This window comes from Periophthalmus magnuspinnatus, chromosome 1 (assembly GCF_009829125.3).
Source record: "Periophthalmus magnuspinnatus isolate fPerMag1 chromosome 1, fPerMag1.2.pri, whole genome shotgun sequence".
Taxonomy (NCBI): domain Eukaryota; kingdom Metazoa; phylum Chordata; class Actinopteri; order Gobiiformes; family Gobiidae; genus Periophthalmus; species Periophthalmus magnuspinnatus.
Genome location: NC_047126.1, coordinates 19,424,694 through 19,445,675, shown reverse-complemented (window position 1 = coordinate 19,445,675; position 20,982 = coordinate 19,424,694). Strand labels below are relative to the sequence as shown.

The following is a 20,982-nucleotide window of genomic DNA, read 5'->3' as shown; positions in this document are numbered from 1 at the left end:
ATTAGCTTGAGCATACAACATCCTGCATTGTCTATAAATATCATCCTCTGCCATGTCCACAGCGATGATAGGCCCAAGATATTTAATTTTTGTTGTAACCTTCAACACAACATTAGACAGGTAAACATCAGGATATCTCATGTGCTTGTCGTCTTTGGTCCTACAGATCATGATCATACTCTTAGTTGTGTTATACCATAAGATGAACAGATGTTGAGTAGCTGCTGTAAACCAGCGATGCTCAGACTAAAAACAACCAAGTCGTCTGCATACATTAAATGATTCAGGACAAGATTTCCAGCCACACAGCCCATTTTACATGTTTTGAGCTTCGTTGTCAGTTCATCTAGATACAAACTGAATAAAACTGGGGACAATATCCTTCCCTGTCTGACCCCACTGGTGACTCTAAATGGGGCAGGAACACTGTATTCCCTCTTAATCTGCATTGTCTGTTGTCCATATCAATTGATTAAAATATGCACAATATATTTGGGTACACCTTTCTGAATCAACTTCATAAATAATTTTCAGTGATTCACCCTGTCGGATGTCTTGGACGCGTCTAAAAACACATAATCTGCCTCCTGTATTTGTCAATAATCTCTTTTAGAGCCTATACACACAGAGTCTTAAACCCAAACTGATTGTCTGTGGATTTAATAAATTGTAAGACCCTATGGTGGCCAGAGCTATAGATCTATAATAGTCAGAGCTGCCAACTTTTCCAGACTTATCTTTAATGACAGGGACAAGCAATACAGTTAACAAAGAGTCAAGTAAAAATCCATGAACAAGGAAACATGTGAGACAGATGGAAAGGACTGGTGCTAACCTCACACTGTGCAAACTTTAAATGCTCTGCTGAAACACCATCCTCACCAACACCACTGGCCTTATTGTTAGATAGTTTGGTGACAGCTTTAAGGACTTCATGTGACAGGATTACATCTGCATGGCCAACATCAGTCATAACACAAGGCTCACTCTGAACACAGTTAAATAATCTACTGTAGTACTGACACCAAAGCTCCAAGATGATGGCAAAGATGTTTTAGTGGCAGTCATGTTTTTTACTTCTTTCCAAAAGCCAGTCGTGTTGTTACAAGAGAGTTTTCTGGCCATCGAGTCTGCTCTCATAGCTTGTTCATTTTTGGTTATAAAACGCACGGCAAACGTATACTGAGCATTTACGACCCGCTTTTGTTCATACACCCTGGAGGAGAGTATCACTACCTGTTTGTCTCCATAAATGGTGGCAGACCCTGTACCAGAAAAGTGACATAGTGCCCCTTTAAATTAATTGACAGAGAATACAGGATTACTCAAGCATTTTTAAATAAAATAAAACACAACTTCAGGTATGTTTTTCATGACGTAACGACATTTTAACATGATAGATAACAACAAAAAACATAATAAAAAAGAAAATGCAGAATACAGCATAATAAGCTAAGTTCATCCAAATCTGTTAAATAGTTCACGGACAATCCTTTTTTAATACATTCCCAAGTTACAAGTGAGTGGAGTATATACAAATAAACTGGACTGGCATTTCAGCCTCAATGCATAGCTGTTGTATTCTCTGGCAAGACACCTAACCCACCTTGTTTACATATTGTTTGTGTGTGTAATTAGTGGTGAATGCGGAGGCTGTTGGCACAAATTGGCAGCCATGTTTATTGCAGTCCACCCCAGGGCAGATGTGGCCACAGGAGGAGAGAGAGAGAAAAGAAAGTCAACTTAAAGTGCAATATTAATCCAAACCATATCATTATAGCCTGCATGGGTATGATTGACCTATAAAGACCAAATGTAAAAACAAAAATTAAAAAGTAAAACCGTATTAAAATTATTGACAGTGTAATTCCGGATGAACTATCCATCTCCATATATGTTTTATTTGTTGTGGGGTCCGACTGTGCACGATCATTAAAGTTCTATAAATACAGGGGTTGTCCTTGTATTTCGCTTCTATGTCAAACATCCTGAATCCACTGTGCTTCTCTGGCACAAGGCCCAGCTTTTTCAAACACATCCCGGTGTATACGTCATCTATAGGATAAATAACCACCTTCTTAGATACTTCCTGTAATTTCAACGCTACCTGCCCCGAATACAAAACTCCCCCTCCTCCTGCATAAGGAGGGTACGATCCCACAAAATAGCTTTCTGGGACAAAATACTTAAGTTTTTTGTCACGATGTGGTCCTGCGTTAGTGATGACGTCTCCGGTGAATAAATCGGGGATCTTGTGTGGGAGGAGACGGTCCAAAAATTCAATTATTTGCGGAGTATTCACAAAAACATCATCGTCTCCTTTGAGGACAAACTGAGAGTTAGGACAGAAGGAGCTGTACCAATCCAGAAACAGGATGTCCTTCAGTGTCAAGTTGAAGAAGGTGTCCCTGAAATGTAATAAAAATAAATAAGTAAATACATATCAAAGTCAAGGGGGACAGTATTAAAAGTGGAGACCAAGTGCTTTTTTTGAGTGAGACTGGTAAAACTGCTTTTTTTTTTTTTTTTTTTTTTTAGAAAACAAGAAAATAAAGGAATTTCTTCTTCATGGAGAAATATTATATAATCGATATATAAAAATATAAATAAAAAAAAGCATGTAGCCCCGCCCACTTAGTCCTCCCTCTTACTCTGGCAGTTGTTTTTTTAATGCTGTATTTAATGTTGTATTGGGAGCAACATTGCAGGCAAAGAAATAACACTCCCACGCACACAAGCAGGTCGGGCAGGTGGCATGACTACTACAGCAATAGCAATAACGCTATAACTTTTTTTTTTATAACAGTTCACTACGCACTTGTCTCTATGGTCATGCTCTCCCTCTGCCTAAAATGTTCCACAGTAGGTCATTGAACTTATCTGTATTTCCATGGCGACAAGAAGGTGATGCTATCAGGACAGGTTAAAGGTCAGATTTGTGGAGAGGACTGCGCGCACACTGAGAATGCTTATAAGTTTCTATAAATCATGAGAAAGCACTTGTATATATGCAAGATAACTCTGTATTTAATGTCAAACTGTAGAACATTCCAGACAAAGCAATAACATCTCCCTGGAGACAAGCAGAGGAATTACAGAGTGTACCTTTAATACTAACCTGTAATCCCATTGTAGGATGTCTCTATGCATCTCCGCTTCATATTTTAACAGATCAGTCAAATTTGGGTGGTTATCCTCAGGCATAGCACTCCCCAAAAGAAAAACTGTCGTCACTGTCCTATTGGCTACAACTCCAACTTGTCCCCATGTTTCTCTTATCGCCTGTCTTCTTTCAAAATGCGGCACCAGCGTTTTCACAACCAACAAAAGAAACGGTGCATCTTCACAAATTGTTGGTTGGTTTATTAACATGGGGTAGGACGTACAGTCAGAGTAGAGTAAAAAGTCTTGAAAATGTTTTGGAAGCAAGTTGTAGTCCGCAATTTGTCGTTGGACCCTCAAATTTGGTTTGCAAACATCGGATTTCAGTTTAGAATCATGCAACCAATCAGGTAGCTCTGATGGGGAAGCAAGGATGGTATTGAAATTAGGATTGTGAATGAAATCAAGTCGCTGCTGCTGCTGGTTCCAAAAAGTTCCACTCAACGAAGGTTTCTGCCAAAATCTCGTTGGAATTTGGATTTTTTGGGGTGAATTGTGTGTAGACAAAGAAAGTCTAAGGAAAATGCATCCGATGACATTGAAAGCCATAAATCCCAAGATCATTCGGATTCTCTTGGATGATAGCGTCATCTCTGCTCCTCTGTGGATCTGTAATCAAGAAAAAAGTTAAGTGAAATACCACAAAGAATAATAGTCTAAAAACAGGCAGTGAAACTTACATCAAAACCTGGGTATAAGGCAACATTAGGAAACATCGGATGGCTTTTAAGAACTACTACTACTACTACTGCTAATACTTTCAGAAACTATATTAGCTTTAAGGAACTACATCAGCTTTCAATGTCACTTTTAGCTCAGAGTGCAGGTTTGCTATGACATGCTCCCAGTAATCATGCTTTTCCAATTAAAAGTCACATGTCAAGGGCTGTGTGGCTGCAGACTGTTGAGAAGGCTGCCAGTTGGTGGAACTCAATTTCCTATTAAAATGTTTGTTGTTCTTGAATTTATAAATCATTTCCATATTTTTGTCTTGTACTTGTATACATTTACTCATTTATATTCTTCATTTCTATAATGTGATATGTTTCGTATGAATTTAAATAAAATTGTAAACCTTGTGCAAGTCTTTACAAAAGTTGAAATAACCTGTTCTGTATGTAGGCCAAATAACCACAATGTAGAATACTTTTTAGGTTGCAATTTCAAAATACGCCTGAAAAACACATCAAAGCGTAATGCATTATTAGTCAAGTATAAAGTATAAGATGTGATCTGCACGGAAGGACCTTTACTAGACCAAAACTACAACTACAGCAATAAATTATAATGAAGTAGTGAAATACTTGAGATGCTTCACTAGTCAGAGGTGATCGGCTGTATAAAGAATGAAAAGAAAAATTACATTGGGCATTGGGCAATCATGATTTAAGAAAGGTTAAAAAATATAATCTATAAAATTAAAGGCAAGACAAGTTTATTAGTACAATTCCTACCAAAAGTAATTCAAAGTGCTTTACAGAATAAGAAAGACATTAAAATCACAATACAACAAATCAAAACATAAATAATCATCATAAAATTAACATGGGCTCTGGGCACCAGCAGGAGGCCAGTCCCTGACGTCCTCAGAGCGTGAGATGGGTCATGTGACACTAAAGGTGTATTAAGTAAATAGTTCCACAGTATGTCATTATTTATTCAAGGAGTGTTTTTAGAGAAGAAATGCTTCCTTTATTTATCTGACCTCGGATTTAGCTCCTTCTTAAATCAAAACAACTTAAAATAAATAAGTTCAATGCCATACTGTGGGATATTTTAACCATGGAGACAAGGTTAATTAGTGCAGCAAGGCTCCAGAGTAATAATGTGAGTTGGGTGATTTTCATTTAGGTGCACCAGAACATTGTAATACATAGTCCTTAAATTGCCTCAACAATAAGAGCTAAACAAATGACTCAATTTGGCCAAATATACAATCCATACTGTATAAAAAGATAAACTAAATATTTCAATAATCACCATAGTTTTATATATTCAAAGTTGTTTATTTGATCATAATAACATTAATAATTTACCTTTTCTTTAAGTATCATAATTTGTAAGCAGCCTATGTGAGTTAGTTATGTTATATTAATAAAGCAATTAAATAAGCAGAGGCTTCAAAAACCAGTCAGAGTGAAAGGTTTGTGCTTTTGAAGATCTTCACCATTCACTAGTATGTGCAGAGTGAGGCCTCTTACTCAATTTCAATGTAGCCTTTTGTAGTCGAGTTTTATTTTCCTTTTCACCGCATAAATCGGAAGCCTCATTTGAGTAAGTACACACAGTGTGGAGGACCTGCAGGTTTGAAGCTTTGCTTTAAAGATAAATACAGTGTCTCATTCACACATAGATGAAAAAGCCAAACTTATGAGCTCTGCACTGCATCTGTGCACCAGAGCGTGACCTGAGCACAAGCTGCAGCATCTCGGACTTAAGCGGCCTGTGCAGACATGAAGGCAGCGCAGTGAATTAACCCTTTTTCTTTTCTTTTAGTTGTCAGTTAAAACAATCACTGAAGTGTGTTCTATAGTATTTAATCTGTGTTTATAGGTTCAGGTGCACTTGTGCTCCCAGTGACAATTTTATGTCACACCTGCCAAAATTTATGGCGTATGTGTGCCCAAATTGGTCACACTGGAGTGCTTTGTTTTTCAGCTAGGAAGGTTGCTACAGTAACTTACTGGTTTTATAATATTAGTGGCAAACACAGGACATAAGGTGTCTATACATATAGTCTTTGGTTTCAGCCTGACAAAGTGAAAACACCCACACTAATGTTATCTGAACTATAGCTAGAAAGGAGTAGTATTGTTGTAAAAATGTGGAAACTGTGTTATTTTTGAACAAAGAGAAAGGAACAAATGTATGTAAATTACATAGGCCAATATATACTGTATGTCAAATGCCTAACCTAAAAAACTATATAATGTTTTAATTCACTTGAATGTGGCAATGACACTGTACACAAAAAAGAAAAAAGAAGAACAGGTCTAGTCTTGGCTAATTGTCAACTTTTAGTTTCTAATTGATTAAACCTGGTTTCATTTTGTCAGATGCACTTCAGTCCTTTATAGTTTGGCCTTACAAACTTTCAAAGTTATGAAAACTAAGACAGTTACCAACTGAAAATTCAACAATATATTTGTGAGAGCCATATGAGCCATATGCTCAAAAGGAAGTTATTGTTTATTAATATGTTGGACTAATTTCATTGTATTTCATGTAATTATGGTTAAAAGTGTAAAGTATTTAATTTCATATAAAAGGCTTAAAATATATAAGAGTACAACTTATAAAACAGGTACAACGTGTTTATCAAAAGGATCTGTATTTGTGCTGCCGCTTCCTTTATAAATGTTATGTTATTACATAGTGATTTTGTGTTGAGTATGATGGAGATAATTTTTGCTTCATTAGATGTATCAAATGGATCTTGTCTGCTTGTTCTTCAGTTTAAGAAAACTTTTACACCTGTAGGTCAGTGTGGCTGTTCAAAGCTGTTCCCAGTGAGTCTCCTGCGCCTCGGCCTATTTTCACATAATAATCTCTCACAGGGAACTATCCTGGTTTGAACAGGTATTTTGTTGCTGAGTGAACAACTTGAATATAATTAGATTCAGCTCTTATCAGCACCAGAGCAGAGGGCACACAGCCAACTGTGGGTAATAGATTAACATAACCTACATAATAAATACTGATACTAATACTAACTTTACTGCAATTGCTATTACTACTTTTTCTTGTACTGTTTCTTTGTGTGAGCAACTACATCTTGCCTTGCTATTGCAATTACATATGAACGCAGGGGGAAGAAGTACCAAATATATAAGTAGTAGTATTGTAACTGAAGTACAACTACTGCATCCACTACTAAATGGTCTTACTACTTCTACTACTACTGCTGCTACTTACTACCTACTATTTCTGCTATAACAATCGAACAATCAACTACTACAGATATTTTTTCAATACTGATGCCTACTACTTCTACTACTACTATTACTACTAATCATATGATCGAAGGTGACAGAAGTACTTTATATATGTATGTGTTACTCTTACTGTAAAACTAATACTACTACTGCATCTACTACTATTTCAATTAGAACTAACACTACTCTAAATGTATTGTGAGGTTTCTCTTCCACTCTGGATCGGTTTAATTAAAACACAAGTTAGACTATGACACTGACACAATTTTCACTTATCTAATCTGATTTCAAAAGGAATAAAATCATAACCATAGGTGACCAATACAGAGTTCACTACAAGTCAAACTGAGTTAAATACCCAGTACCAGAGTTACAATGAAAAGCAGGTTCTGGTCTGAGCCAAAGCAGGAAAATCAACATTTATTTGGATATGTATTGTTTTATAACTTTACTGTAAGATTAGTAAGATTGTAAGATTTTATTTTTGGGGGTGTGGAACATCTAGGAGCAGACCTACGTCAGTTCCTCCTGTGGGAAAACGTCACAAAAGAAGTAGACATGGTTTGAGTCGATACAATATCTGATATTTGTCTTGCTGTTGTGGCTAAAAACCAGTATTTCCTGAGTCGGTCATTAGTCTGTTCAAAGAGGCAAATCTGAAGAACTGAGAACAACTGGGAATAACACATGGGCACACAAAGGCTGGAGCAGAAAAAATAATGGTGCCAATTATTGTTTAGATTTTCACGACCAGACTAATACCGATATCTTGGGAATCCTCTGATATCACTGATAACTGATACACCATTCCCTTTAAGAAGTAATTGAAAGTACCAAGCGCAAATCTAGACCTAAGACAAAGACTAAACCGACCAAACAGGAATAACAAAACCCTGACATAATTTGTTCATGCCTATTTTAAATGCTGTGTAAACCAGGTAAGTGATTTATAGGGACAGAAACAAGTCGAAGTTATAAGGCTAAACCTAAGGCTAAACCAGGACTAAACCAGGACTAAACCAGGATTAAACCAGGACTAAAACAGGACTAAACCAGGACTAAGCCATGACACAAAGAAATGGACAAGACAAGGGCACGACCAAACCTTTTCTGCATTATGGGATTTTGAGCAATAATAAACAGGAGATTCACTATTTTTTTAAAACTTATGATGCACAAATGTTAAACCATTTATTCATTACTTTCTGGGGATTGGCTCCACAAACTTGCCATATTAATCTTATGACTTGAAGTCCTTTCAGCTGACAGCTATGTATTTGGGGATGAATAAAGGCGCTACTTTCTGAATTGTGAAAACGTAATTTTACTTTTATTTCACTTCAGCGATTACCTTGTTTTTTATTTGTCACGGCCTATTACTTATTAATAACATTAGTTACAGAGATATTAACATAAATTAGGTCAAATCTGCAGTCTGACGGTTAAACAGCAAGTTCCACCATATAATTCAGATTTTTCTTCCAGCTCAGTTTTAAACTAAAGAGATTGTATAATGTTGTGAAGCCATGTGAACCCAACTTAATCCAGGTCTAATACTTGAAAACATGCATAGACAAACTTTACATTAGTAAGTATTTGGTTAAAGCTAAAAAAATGTAGAGGGTGTGGCCAGAAGAAAAGATTTGGGTATTTTGATTGATATTATGTGTGTTTAAGGTAACTAATCTATACTACACAGCTGGGAGTGGTTCCCACAGTCAAACATTCCCACATTTCTCACAAAGTTTAGAAAAAAGGGTCTATGTTCCCACAGCCCGGTTTTCTTTACCTGGCCAGCCAAAGCCAAATGTTTTGACAAAACTTTACAAAGACAAGTGAGTCTGGTAGAGTATGTGTCTCCCTTGTTCCAGAGGGCGTGATTGACTGGCAGTGACAGGCAATCAGAGAGACACACGCTCTGTTTGTGTCAAAACAAATATGACGTTTTTTGAGAAAGGAAGAGAAGTTATTATTGTTTAGGGACGGAAGAAGTTACTGTTTATTATTATTTAGTCTAAAGGGATGTAATTGTATTTCATGGAAATATGGTCTAGACCCATTTGGATTCAAACAGAATGTAGAAGGGACTGGCTGGTCAGGAAACATTTACAGTTTAAAAGATGTGATATTTTTTTAAGTAAACCCACAGCCCCCACCCTCACCCTGGCCCTAACCTTAACCATAATCTCAAAACCAGACTCTAATCTTAACCATAATCCTAAACGAAATAAAATAAAATGTCCCTGAAATGTGCTAACATAGGCACGTGGGAAAATAGGACCTTTTTAAACATTTTCTAACAAACATGCAACATAGAACTGTGGGGACATAGAGCTAACCTGACCACACTCATATACAGAGTGATATAGAGACAGCCCTAACCCACAAGATTCGGTGTACACTATTAAACAAGTAGACTTTTCCTCCTCTGCCTCAGAGGATGTCTTAAGCAATCTCATTGTTTAACTATCAATATTTACAATAGCCACATGCATATTCACTCACCTGAATCTTGTCCTAATTTAGACCTTGTTTCACAGTCACTTATAGTTTTTCTCAATGTAGTTTCTTCATCTGCTCCGATCCGGCCAGTAGATTCTGAATGACATTGTGTTCCTAGTTTAGTTTTCGTGTCTGAACACATTGAGGTGAGCATATTTTTAGTGCAGCGGAAATGAAAGCCCCTCCTAAAATGTTTGCTCCTCCCTCTCTGACTACAGGTTTTACAATGCAATAAACCTGTGTATCTATGATTGTGCGCAGCGCTGAGTCCATCAGGTGCGGACCTTGGTATTTTTTTCAAGGACTTTTTCTAATTAAGAGCGAAGCAAAGTATTTTTATGTTTGTTTGTGCAAGTGGATTATCTGTATGTGCACGTGACTCACAAGCGTTTCTAGGCTTGTACAGGTTTAGGAGACTGTCACTGGGAGAGCGCCAGTGGGACAGTGTCAGGGAGCGCGTCAGTGAGCGGAGAGGAGGACGCACCGCGCACAGGCAGCATCAGCGGAGAGAACAGGCCACAAACACTGTCCCTCTCATTAACAGCATGTACTGTTGAAAGTAATACAAAACATAAAACATAAGTACTATAAAACTTGCATTCGCAGTAGTTTTAGACTCGTGTCTGTCCACAGCCCAGTGTGAGGCTGCAGCTCACAGACTCTGCTGTGATGCAGAGCAGGGGAGAAGCACAGGGGGGCTGCAGAGGGCTGGACATTCACTCAGATTTGATCAGAAGCATGAGAGAAACAAGCTAACAAGTTAATAGTATTAACAATGTAGCTGTCAAATAATGGCCTGCTATAAATATTTTCGAATGAATGATAAAGCAGGTCATTTTACCCGTTTAAAGGCTGGTGAAAAATGGCACTCAAGCTCAGATGGTCTTCTCTGAGTCTTCATCCTCTGATCCAAAGGCCAGCGATTCAAATCCCACTCTCAACATAAAACATCATTGGTGGAGTGGTCAGATGCTTTGACCCACAGGTTGGAGGTGCGAGTGCAGCTCCCACAGATGAATACTGCCTGTGTGCCTGTGTACAATGGTGTATGAATGCATGTGTGAGTGGGTGAATGGTTCCTTGATCTGAAGTGTTTTGAAGTGCCTTGAAGGTAGAAAAGCGCCTTATAAATGTGGCCATTTGCCATTTGTAATTAAAAATACTATCACATTACATGAAATTACATAATTTTCTTTAAAAGAATCTCCTGTTTTATTTGCATTTTTTCAACTGCTTTTGTATGAAGTCCCAGGTGTACTCATGTGAGTGCAGTTTGGGTCAGATACACAGAGATACATAATAGTTTTGATATCTTTTTCCTCGATCCATTTTTAGTTGACCAATCAATCATCAGCATGTTTTTAGTCAACCAAGAATGTCTTCTGTCAACTACAGCCACATAAAAAAGCCCTCAAAACAAAACATGTCTTGCAAATAGATAGCAATAAGTACCCGAGTCTTATCTCCTGACAACATTAGGTTTTGTATGCATAGACATGAATGAAACGACACATTTACTTATTCCCATTCAAATACAGATTAATTTGAGGAAAAATCTAAGCATTAAATAAGATACCAAAAAACATGTAATAATACTACCGGATCAACTGTAACTGTACAAAACTTATATAATCACAAAGGACCGGGGCCCAGATTGTTCTAACTAATCAACATTTAACCTTTTGGCCTAATAGACTTTATCCCGTCTCATTGTTTACAAAAATCCTCCCAAAATAATAATTCTGTCTAGTGAGCCTGACCTCATGCGGACAGATTATAGTTGGAGTTTAAGCTCTTTGGACAAAACAAGCTTCAGCAGGAAAATAATTATTGAGGAAGAGAGAATTACTTTTGCTTAAAATAGCAAATTAACAAATCAGAATACATTTAAATCAGTCAATCAGTCAAGTCTACAAGTGCAAGAAACAAGAAATCGTTATTATTTCTCTGTTGATATGTTGACAGATTTTGTCAATAATAACAATGTGGGATTAGCACTGGTTAGCAATCTCTCACTGTGAAGGGGCCCTGGTTTGATTCTTGGAACACCTGGGGTCTTTTGTTCACCATTTGCATGTTAAGGGCTTTTAGGGTGCGTTCAATACTTGCTCTATGTACCAAATTAAAATTGGGACCAAACCTATACCAGACCAGGACTAAACTGTTGGTGACATATGAAATATAAAAATGTTTATTCTTTGTTACAACAGATATGGGCCGGATAAGGCCCAGGCCTGACCTGGCCATAGCCCTCCAGCAGCCCTCCAGCAGCCCCCCGGCGGCCCAAGCAAGTCTCTCCTCAGTCTCCCCCTTAGAACATCTTCCCTTCAAAGTCTCTTGAGTATTTAAACTAGAATGACAAACATATATTACAAAAGTAGAGTCACATCTGCTCATTGTTATGTGATAATTCACTTTTATACCTGAGGACAGGTAACACTACAAAGGGTTACAATTAAAAATTACATAGAGGTCTTGAGTGACATTTTTGCTTCAAAATCTGTATAGAATGAATGTATTTGATATATAAAAGGCTCACATGTCACCATTGCCTCAGGAGAAATCAACAAGAAACACAGACAATGTGTTCAATTCTCATAATGATAATGAGAATGATTTAACCAACAGAAAATCAGAAAATCAACAATGAAAGAGAAACAGACAAGCAAATTAATCAATAGAAAACAGGCAAATGGATAACAATAATAGGCATTGATACACTTTCACAGTCTATTCTATTCATAGCAAAAAATAATCTGGACCCCATGATGAAGTTGGATGAATGATAAAACAGGCACATTATATTTCAGTCTTTTTCAGTCTTGTTCAGGCCTCCTCAGATTTCTGTGGCGAGTGGTGGACGATTCGGTCGATGCTTTGCTGAATGTCGCCCATTTTCTTTAGTAAAAGATTGACTTTGCTCTCATCCATCTCCAAACACACAAAGTCTGAACTCTGAGGGAAAATAAAGATATAGACCATTAGCAAGTTAAAATTTTAATATTGTAAGATAAAGGTTACACGTTGTTTTGATGTTATTTTGTGCTATGTAGTCTCTCGCTTACATTTCAAAGACATGCATAATAAATGATCAACAAACTGTGTTGGGTAAATGTAAACTCAATAAGAGGTTTTAACACATCCTGTTGCCTTTGTTACTTTATTTATTTGTATTTTTAATTAGGAAATGTAAATAATACTTATATATATATATATATATATATGGACACTGCCTCATATCTGTCTGAAGAGAGGGGCTAACTACAACTACACTAAAACTGTAAACAGCTCTTGTCTCCAGTTTGTTGAAACTACCCTATTCAACTCTGAAAGACCCTCCTATTGTTCCCGTTGTTTTAGGTCTGTGGGTGGAGTTATACATGGGGAGCGATTATGTCTAAGGCCCTGATTTCTGTTAAAGTAAGGATTGTCTTTCCTAACAAAAATTGCTTCTTTAACTCCCTTCTCAAACCATTACTTTTCTCTGGTTAAGATCTGAATCTCACCATCTTCAAAGGAGTGGTTAGTGGCTTTGAGATGGAGATGTATGGCGGACTGGGGTCCAGAGGAGCTCGTGTTGGTGTTGGTACATTCTCTTATGGAGTAGCTGTTTCACTCTGCACTCTTCACTCTTCACTTCTGTGGTCTACTCCACTGAATGGAGTAGACCACATTATTTTGTTTATGGCTCAGGTTTTTTTATACTGTTGCATTTAAAATAGTGTGTTGTCAAATTAAATCATTGTTCAGACTAGATACTAAATACTAAGGAATTTTGTAAATGTAGATGTGTTGTGTAGACACAACACTGCCTATAATAATCCATATAATAATAGTCTGCCCATTCCACATACCTCTCCTGTTCGTCCCAGCTCCAGCTCCACCAAAGCGACTGCCCCGCTGTGGGCCGTGTCTCCTCTCCTGTCCCCCGCCTGGACATCAACCCTCCAGCTCACGCCCCTGAGTGCGGGCTCCCAGCGGCTCTGGTTCAGTAGTGACTCTCGCACTTTGGTGCGGTGAGTTTTCCAAAACCGAGTGAGCACAGCAGCCTGCTCTGAGCTCAGGCCCGCCCCGCCTTGACGCCTCTTTGTCTGGGCAGTGAGAAAGGCATCCAGCTGCCCCTGGTCCATGTCTGCGGAGGCTATAGACTGACAGAGAATCATAGTGCAACATAAGGAAAGGGTGGGTGACATGTGAAAAACAAATCATACAGTGTTTCCCACAGGTTTAAACTGAGACAATGTTGGCACAATCTATTCATATTTTAAACATTTTATTAAACATAAAATAAAACCCAAATATATTCAATTATTTGTTTAAACATAGAAAGAAGTACTTTAATTACGATATCGTACTCGTATTGTGATGATCGTATTTGTTATCTGGACATATGAACATATCTTTTTATAACAAAGGACACAGACAGAGGTTTTATATTAAATCAGAATTCTATTAATCAAATTCTAATCAAAAAAATAAACAATGGATGGTTTTCATCAATAATAAAATTTATTTGTAAATAATCACTTTCTAGAGGCCTTCAGTCACCATATTTCGACCTTTATTTGGTTAAAAATGTGTTAATCGGAAATTTACAATAGATATAAAACATAACAAAACATAATTATTGCAGTGGATATTGATGTACAATGAGATGAATGTGGGCAATGAGAGCAAACAGTAAGTGTACGCGAGGTACACACACCGCAACTTATGAATTAGGCTATTACACACCTAAAACTGCTTTTCATTAGATCTACCCAACTATAAAGAAGTACAAGTTTAACTACTTGATTTACCCCAACCCAGAGTCATTTTACTGCATTACCTTGAGCAGTCCTCTCATTTTCTCGTGTAAAGCGCTAAACTCGTCCTGTGACATTTCCAGATAAAGTTCATTCTTCAGTAGCTCCTCTGTAATGTCTGGATTGTTGTAATAGACTTTTTGGGTGATTCCGTTCAGCAAACCGCTCAGAGATTTGGCTGCATCGGTGTCCGCCATGTTTGTCGTTCATTCTAGTCACGTGAGAGGGACGTGACGGGTCATGTGACAGGAGACGCTGCGTCCAGGCTTGATGGGAGATGGAGTTCAGATCTGAACTACAATCTAACATACAAATAAACATACTTTTATATGACGGATATTTCAACAACGAAAAACAGAAAAAAATCACTGAATCAATAAATTAATTAGCATATTAAATTAATTACAATAAATTTGAATAAAATAAAGGCCTATAGAGTCATCATAATCATATCCAAATGCATGGACACAATGTTTGGTCTTTGTGTGAGTTACATGAGGATCATTAGCACATTTTTTGGATCAGTGTGTGAAGTCAAAAGATTTTCTTGACAATGTACCACACTATTAAACAGAAATGTTATGCCTCTCACAATTTTTGTTAAACACCCAACTGTGAAAATGTATGATTTGCTTATTAAGTTGTATGTATCCTGCCTGCTATAGTTTTTAAAAAGGTAAAACAATCACAACTGAACATGAGTTTCCAGAGTCTTATTGACATGCATCATACATGTGGACAGATAAGTTGTTCTCATTCTCAATATATGGATAGAATATTCCACAGCAGCAGAGGCAGCACAGTACAGTACTGATTAATGACTGGCTACAGCTGGGGTTTAGGGTTGGAGAATTCAGATCAGAGTCCACTCACGTGAGGGCAAACACCAAACGCGTCCTATCGGCGACCCCTGCTGGAACGGCGCAGCTAGTGCATTAGTTGGAACTAAATCTGCAGCAGTACATATTAAACTGTTAATGGCATTTCCAAGGTTCATTAGCGAGGTTGATTTGTTTTCGGGTTCAACTTTGGTCAAGGCAATTTTGAACAAAAGATGGGAGAAAAGGCAAGAACATCATTAATCCAGATATTGACACGCTTTATGGATTTAACTATGCTGAATCTGTTGGCACCATATCAGGAACCACATGTGTATGGGTAAAACATCATCAGGCCGTTTTTAAGAGGACACATGTGTACACACTGCACAGTCTTGTGGCATTTTTTTCTCATGTGATTTTGTGGCACAAGACTTTGTCCCTTCCCTATCACACCCTTTAACCTGATAAGACTGATAGCTGCATAATAAATTACAGCTTTATCAGTGAGAATCATTTTTGAGTTTTTGGCACAAACAAAAAATGTCTTATAGATTTAGAAGGTTGTTTTGACAAGTTCTGCCAGTTCAGACACAGCATCACAGTTTGAGTCAAAAGCAACAGAAGCAGAGCCCAGAGCACAGCCCTCTACATTATTTTTATACTTATAATCATAATCCCTGTTTCCATCCAGTCTACGCAGTTACCACATTTGCCTGCATGCCTGACAGTTGTGTGTACTGTACTGCAATTTTACTTTCCAACACAATGATTCATACTTCCAAAAATGTGGATTTTGTACAATATGGTGACTAGATTTTCACTCAATCAAGTTAAACACTGAAACACAGCCGGGGTGGGGGTGATTGGTTGATAATAACATTTTGAAAAGAGTGTGTAATTAAGAATATTATCATGGACTCGGCTCACTCGTGTGTCAGTATATTTCTGAGAGACATTTTATTGTCTTTGGGTAATTTAGAAGCACAGTTTTCTGTATTTACTGTAACATATTTCTTGGATTAAACTTGGACAAATCACCAGATGAATCTACTGGAACATGGAACCAGTGTTAATTGTGACAAAAAAAGTTTTAGTCTTTTGATTAAAATGAATAAGGACATCTGGTCATCCTATTTAAACAGTATTGGGAAAGTGTTCAAAAGATAAAAATAAGAAAGAAAGAATCCCCTTCTTTAAAGTAAATAAAAATGTAGATGAGCAGGAGTTTGGTGCTGATCAAGTTGAATGAAGATCTGCTGTTCTAGAGATGATTGGATGGACGCCTCTTTTATCACTAATGCAAAAAGGGAAATTAAAAGTACAAAGTCAGCAGAACAACGGAGAAGACAATTCGACTGGTCTGAACATCAAACTGCTGCCATCTGCTCCATCATCTCCCAAAGACTGTGTGACAAGCTCCATCAACATCCCTCTGCAGGTGGGTGCTGAGTTTTCTATAAGACCATAAGGAATAGCCACACAACATCAGCCACATAATCTGTGAGCATTGCTTGCCCCGAAGCTGTGTCTTGAGCCACCTGCTCTATACCCTCTTTTCCCATGACTGTGTGGCGACGCATCACAACACCAGCATCATTAAGTTTGCTCATAAAACCACGGTCATTGGGCTGATTGCGAGAGGAAAGGAGACAGAGTATGGGGCAAAGGTGGCATCACTCAAGGTCTGGTGTGAGATAAACAACCTCCTAAACATCAGTAAAACCAAAGAGATGATTATTGACCTGAGTAAGAAGACACTGTACTCCTGTAGAAGCTGGAGTACAGTGTTATTTCCACTGTGGTAAACTGCACAGTGCAACAAAGGAAGGCACTCCAATGTGTGTACTATAAATCAGGCTTAATATGTGCATGGAAAATTGAACACCCCAGAGACAGGGATGTACATCGTGCCTCATCCCAATGGGCCTACGCTACATGGTGACTGGGCCCTGCTGTCTCCACCTTACGACATGGAACAGATGCAGGAAAGACCAGTTTGATTTACAGCTGCTGTGGAAAGCTCCAGTTCAGTGGAAGATTTGTGAGAGTCAGAGCCAAAGTGTCCCAGGTAAAGAGTTTATTAATCAGGCCTACTGCTGCTTTGAAAACATGTTTTTATCTTATCTATCATGGAGGATCATCATTTTAAAGCATTTAAAATTACTCACAAATGCTCTATAGGTGCACAAATTGCAACAGGTATCCCATGCAAAAGGTTTGCACCTGTTTCTACAATGTGTTATATTATCACACAGTAGCTTTCATAGTTGTAATAAATTTGGCTCCACCGCCAAGCAGCTTCATGCATTTACTCCTCCCCAGATTTCATGAATGTTGACATATCAATTTACTCAAACGAGCAAATCTGCACTGCGTCTTCTTTAGCGGGCATCACATTTAGTGTGGTTTGCTGCAGGGCTGGACTGGAGAAGAAATCAGCCCTTGACGTTTTTGACTTGGACCAGTCCTCTGATTCCTGTGATTCAGAATAAATTAATTAAAAATACAGAACACTATTTAATGTCAGTTAATATTATAGGCTAAGCTATTAATTGTAATTAAATGTTTTTATTTAAAGTAGGAAGCAGACTCAAAAAGAAGTCCCATTAGACAAAATGTATTATCTGCATAGTGGTACTCCGTGAACACAAAAAATAATACATATTTACAAAAATTAACAGTGGTCAACAAAACTAAGCAACAGAACTTAAACAACTAAGGAAAAAGCCACATGTACCCTGGCTACACTGATGTCCCCTGTCTGTCTAATTAGCCCTGCTAAAATACTCTCCTGCACCGGAAGCTCCTCCCCCTGATATACACCATCTCTTCTCCAGGGGCTGTGGGTGTAACATGAGCAGTATCTTCCATATAAAACCATATCTCAGGGCCCAAGTCCCTTAATTAAAGTGTTTAACAAAATAAACTATAAACACTCATATCACTGAAACAAAAATACATAAGACATTAACACAAAAAAATAAACAAACAACCACGACCCCACTCAAGCCTATAAAAATGGCTGACATAGGGCACGCCTCCTCTTTGTTTGGACCATGTGAAGATGCAGGTAAGAGGATTGCTGTATTAAACTGAATTGGCACATTTAACTAAATAAAATGTTTAAACTAACTAATGTGTGGTGATTTAACTGATTGAAAAACTAAACAAAACAAACCTGGGATAGTTCTGTTTAGTTTTGTACTGGAAAGTTATTGAAAATGAACAGACATGTGAACAAACCAAATTATAGTACTATTAAAAAGGGACAAAGGCGCAGTTTGTCACATTTATGATTATTATGATTATTATTATTATGATTATTATTATTATTATTATTGGTGGAAAATAAATCAATTACTAGTTGAACAGACCTCCACAGTCTGAGTACAGCAGCAGTAGTCTGAAGTGGCTCCTTAACTCCACAGACTTCACACACTTGTGTCAGGACGTCTGAACTCTTTCGTCTTCGTTTCGACATCTGAACACTTAAAGATAATAGCTTTTGCTCCTTTGCAGAAATCACGCGTGTGTTGCACGTGTAGAATGGAGTGTAGATGCCTTGATGGGCTTGGGAACATTCCTGTGTTCACAAAATGCCCATTTCAGTGTGATCTCAGTAAACAAACTGTTCTGGACCAGGGCCCACATGTGCGCAGGGGCCACATGTGCACGGGGGCCACAGTGAACTCATGGTAGAGCATATACAGCCAGGAAAGACTGAATAAAAGCGGGCAGCCTAAAAGGGCCGTGGCCCACTATGAAAACTCCCGGTGCTCCAGATGACCCTGTTTAGCTCATGAGCAAACACTTGATAAATGAGGCCCTATGTACATTATTAAAATGCTTATAGCCTGGAGCCTCATTTGCAGCTGGAGCATGGATGGGCAGTTTTGAATGTGGGATTTGAATGGGCCTTCAGACGTTTAGAGTTACTATGTGCACAATTTGATTCTGCTTTGTTTGTCATTTTTCATTGTTATTGACTCAGACACCAAACAAAAGGCAAATATTTGTGATCGGATACTCGCCTAAATTTGTCACCTGTCGAGATCTCAAGCGCTCATTGAATATGATTTGCACAACTCTTTGGATGTACAGGCTCTGTAGGCCTCATTTCATATTTCACCAAGGGTGCCAGTTTGCATAGTTGTAGAAGAATAGTGGCATTTACATAAAAACCAGTACAAAACAGCTTTCATATTATGTAAAATGCAATGCTGTAAAATCAGTATTTGTTTTAATTTAGAACATGTCTGGAGTAATGTTTAAATAAAAATTATTCATACCCTATGTCTAAGTAATATAATTGAATCACACTAACCTCAGACTACAGGCAGATCACATGTAACAAACTTTTTTTCCGATTAAATGTATCAGGTATGCTGAGTATAGTACCTGGTGGGAGTGTCTAAGTGTGCTTCTATAAAAACACTGGGGCAGTTGGTAGTTTGGCTGATGGTGGATTGTCTTCATGATGGGGAGAGAGCTCCTTCTGCTTTTCACAGCGGTGATCACAACATCACAGGCTATAATGTATGACTATTATGTCTTAGAGAATGAAAGGCTCCTTCAACCTTTGAACATGACCTGGTCAGATGCTTTAGATGAGTGCAGGTTTGGCTTCAGTGACATGTTAACCTTGGATGTAATGTCGACCTCCACTCTGAGCTCTGTCACTCAGGGTCTGAGCGTGGTCTGGATGGGTCTGCAGAGGGACATGCAGAATGACTCAGCCTGGCACTGGCTCAACACTACGTATGTAACTAAAGTCCTTTATAATTTAGGCCTAATATTTGTGTGATTCTTTAGTTAATGGAAACTGAAATGTAGGCCTAGGACATGAGGGGTCTCAAATGTTTTTTTTTTATTTATTTTATTTTTATTTTTTTTTTTGAGTCTTTACAACCAAATTATGTTCTATTTTACATAGAATATTCCAATATCTTAAGTGTTAGAATTATGTGTGTTATAGAAGAATTGTGGTTATGCTAAGTTTAGGTCTTCATATTGTGTTCTAGTGATTTGCAACAGTTGGCGTGTATTTATTATGTATAGTATCAGTTTCTAGACATTGTCAGGGCATTAAGCAAGATGGGGTTTGGGGACTCCTTGCCGAAAATTTATGATCCTTGATTATTTTAAAAATGTTTATTTTGTACTTGTAAGAAATATTACTTTTTGTAACAACTGGAACTTTTCCAGTCCAGTTGAGAAATTCAACTAGGGGCCCTGGTCAGTTGCCTGATTTGCCTGCCCCATTGTGGCAGCTACACCCAAGAAGGAGACATTAGATAAGAAATATATTTGTTGTAGCCTAATGTGGTCGATTTGGATTTTATTTGTAGTTTTTTTTTTTTTTTTTTCAGAATTGTAGAACCAACCACAGGTGATTTCTTCCAGAACCTTACATGGCTTGACCACGGCCATAGTAGCCACTGTGCATATTTCAACTCTGATACCACCTGGTCCAGCAAAAGATGTGCTGAAAAACATCCCTTCTTCTGCACTTCAACAAACGGCATCATTTACTCTGAGCTCCTTCACTCCTGGCATGATGCACAAAAGGTGTGTCAGGATGAACATGGCGGCAATCTACCTACTGTCACTGTAGATGGGATTAAAGAAAAGGGATATTTTATGGAGGGCAAGGGTGTGTATGGATGGATCGGGCTTTATAGAGTAGGAGGTGACACATGGATGTGGGCTGAGGGAGAAAATCTAACTTATAATGCGTGGAGGAATGGTGAAGCAGTT

The 20,982-nt window shown here is 37.9% G+C and overlaps 2 protein-coding genes across 2 annotated transcripts; both read right to left on the bottom strand.

The window, feature by feature from the left end:
• Positions 1-449: 449 nt before the first annotated feature.
• On the bottom strand, positions 450-9,782 carry b3gnt2a (UDP-GlcNAc:betaGal beta-1,3-N-acetylglucosaminyltransferase 2a). Its single transcript, XM_033969620.2, has 3 exons — positions 9,603-9,782; positions 3,119-3,771; positions 450-2,408 (listed from the first exon to the last, which is right to left on the bottom strand). Exons 2-3 carry the CDS (start codon positions 3,751-3,753, stop codon positions 1,853-1,855), a joined length of 1,191 nt encoding a protein of 396 aa, XP_033825511.1. The 5' UTR covers positions 3,754-3,771; positions 9,603-9,782; the 3' UTR covers positions 450-1,852.
• A 1,013-nt stretch (positions 9,783-10,795) lies between these two features.
• On the bottom strand, positions 10,796-14,621 carry commd1 (copper metabolism (Murr1) domain containing 1). Its single transcript, XM_033968504.2, has 3 exons — positions 14,428-14,621; positions 13,454-13,747; positions 10,796-12,554 (listed from the first exon to the last, which is right to left on the bottom strand). The coding sequence occupies exons 1-3, from the start codon at positions 14,599-14,601 to the stop codon at positions 12,426-12,428; spliced, it is 597 nt and encodes a 198-aa protein (XP_033824395.1). The 5' UTR covers positions 14,602-14,621; the 3' UTR covers positions 10,796-12,425.
• Between the last annotated feature and the right edge of the window lie 6,361 nt (positions 14,622-20,982).

Bases quoted from the DNA above. Each gene is read 5' to 3' on its own strand.
- b3gnt2a (XM_033969620.2), bottom strand. From the start codon at position 3,753: ATGACGCTATCATCCAAGAGAATCCGAATGATCTTGGGATTTATGGCT. The intron at 2,409-3,118 runs GTTAGTATTAAA...ATTACATTTCAG, and splicing joins ATCCTACAATGGGATTACAG to GGACACCTTCTTCAACTTGA.
- commd1 (XM_033968504.2), bottom strand. From the start codon at position 14,601: ATGGCGGACACCGATGCAGCCAAATCTCTGAGCGGTTTGCTGAACGGA. The intron at 13,748-14,427 runs GTAATGCAGTAA...ATTCTCTGTCAG, and splicing joins AAATGAGAGGACTGCTCAAG to TCTATAGCCTCCGCAGACAT. The intron at 12,555-13,453 runs GTATGTGGAATG...ATTTTCCCTCAG, and splicing joins AGCTGGGACGAACAGGAGAG to AGTTCAGACTTTGTGTGTTT.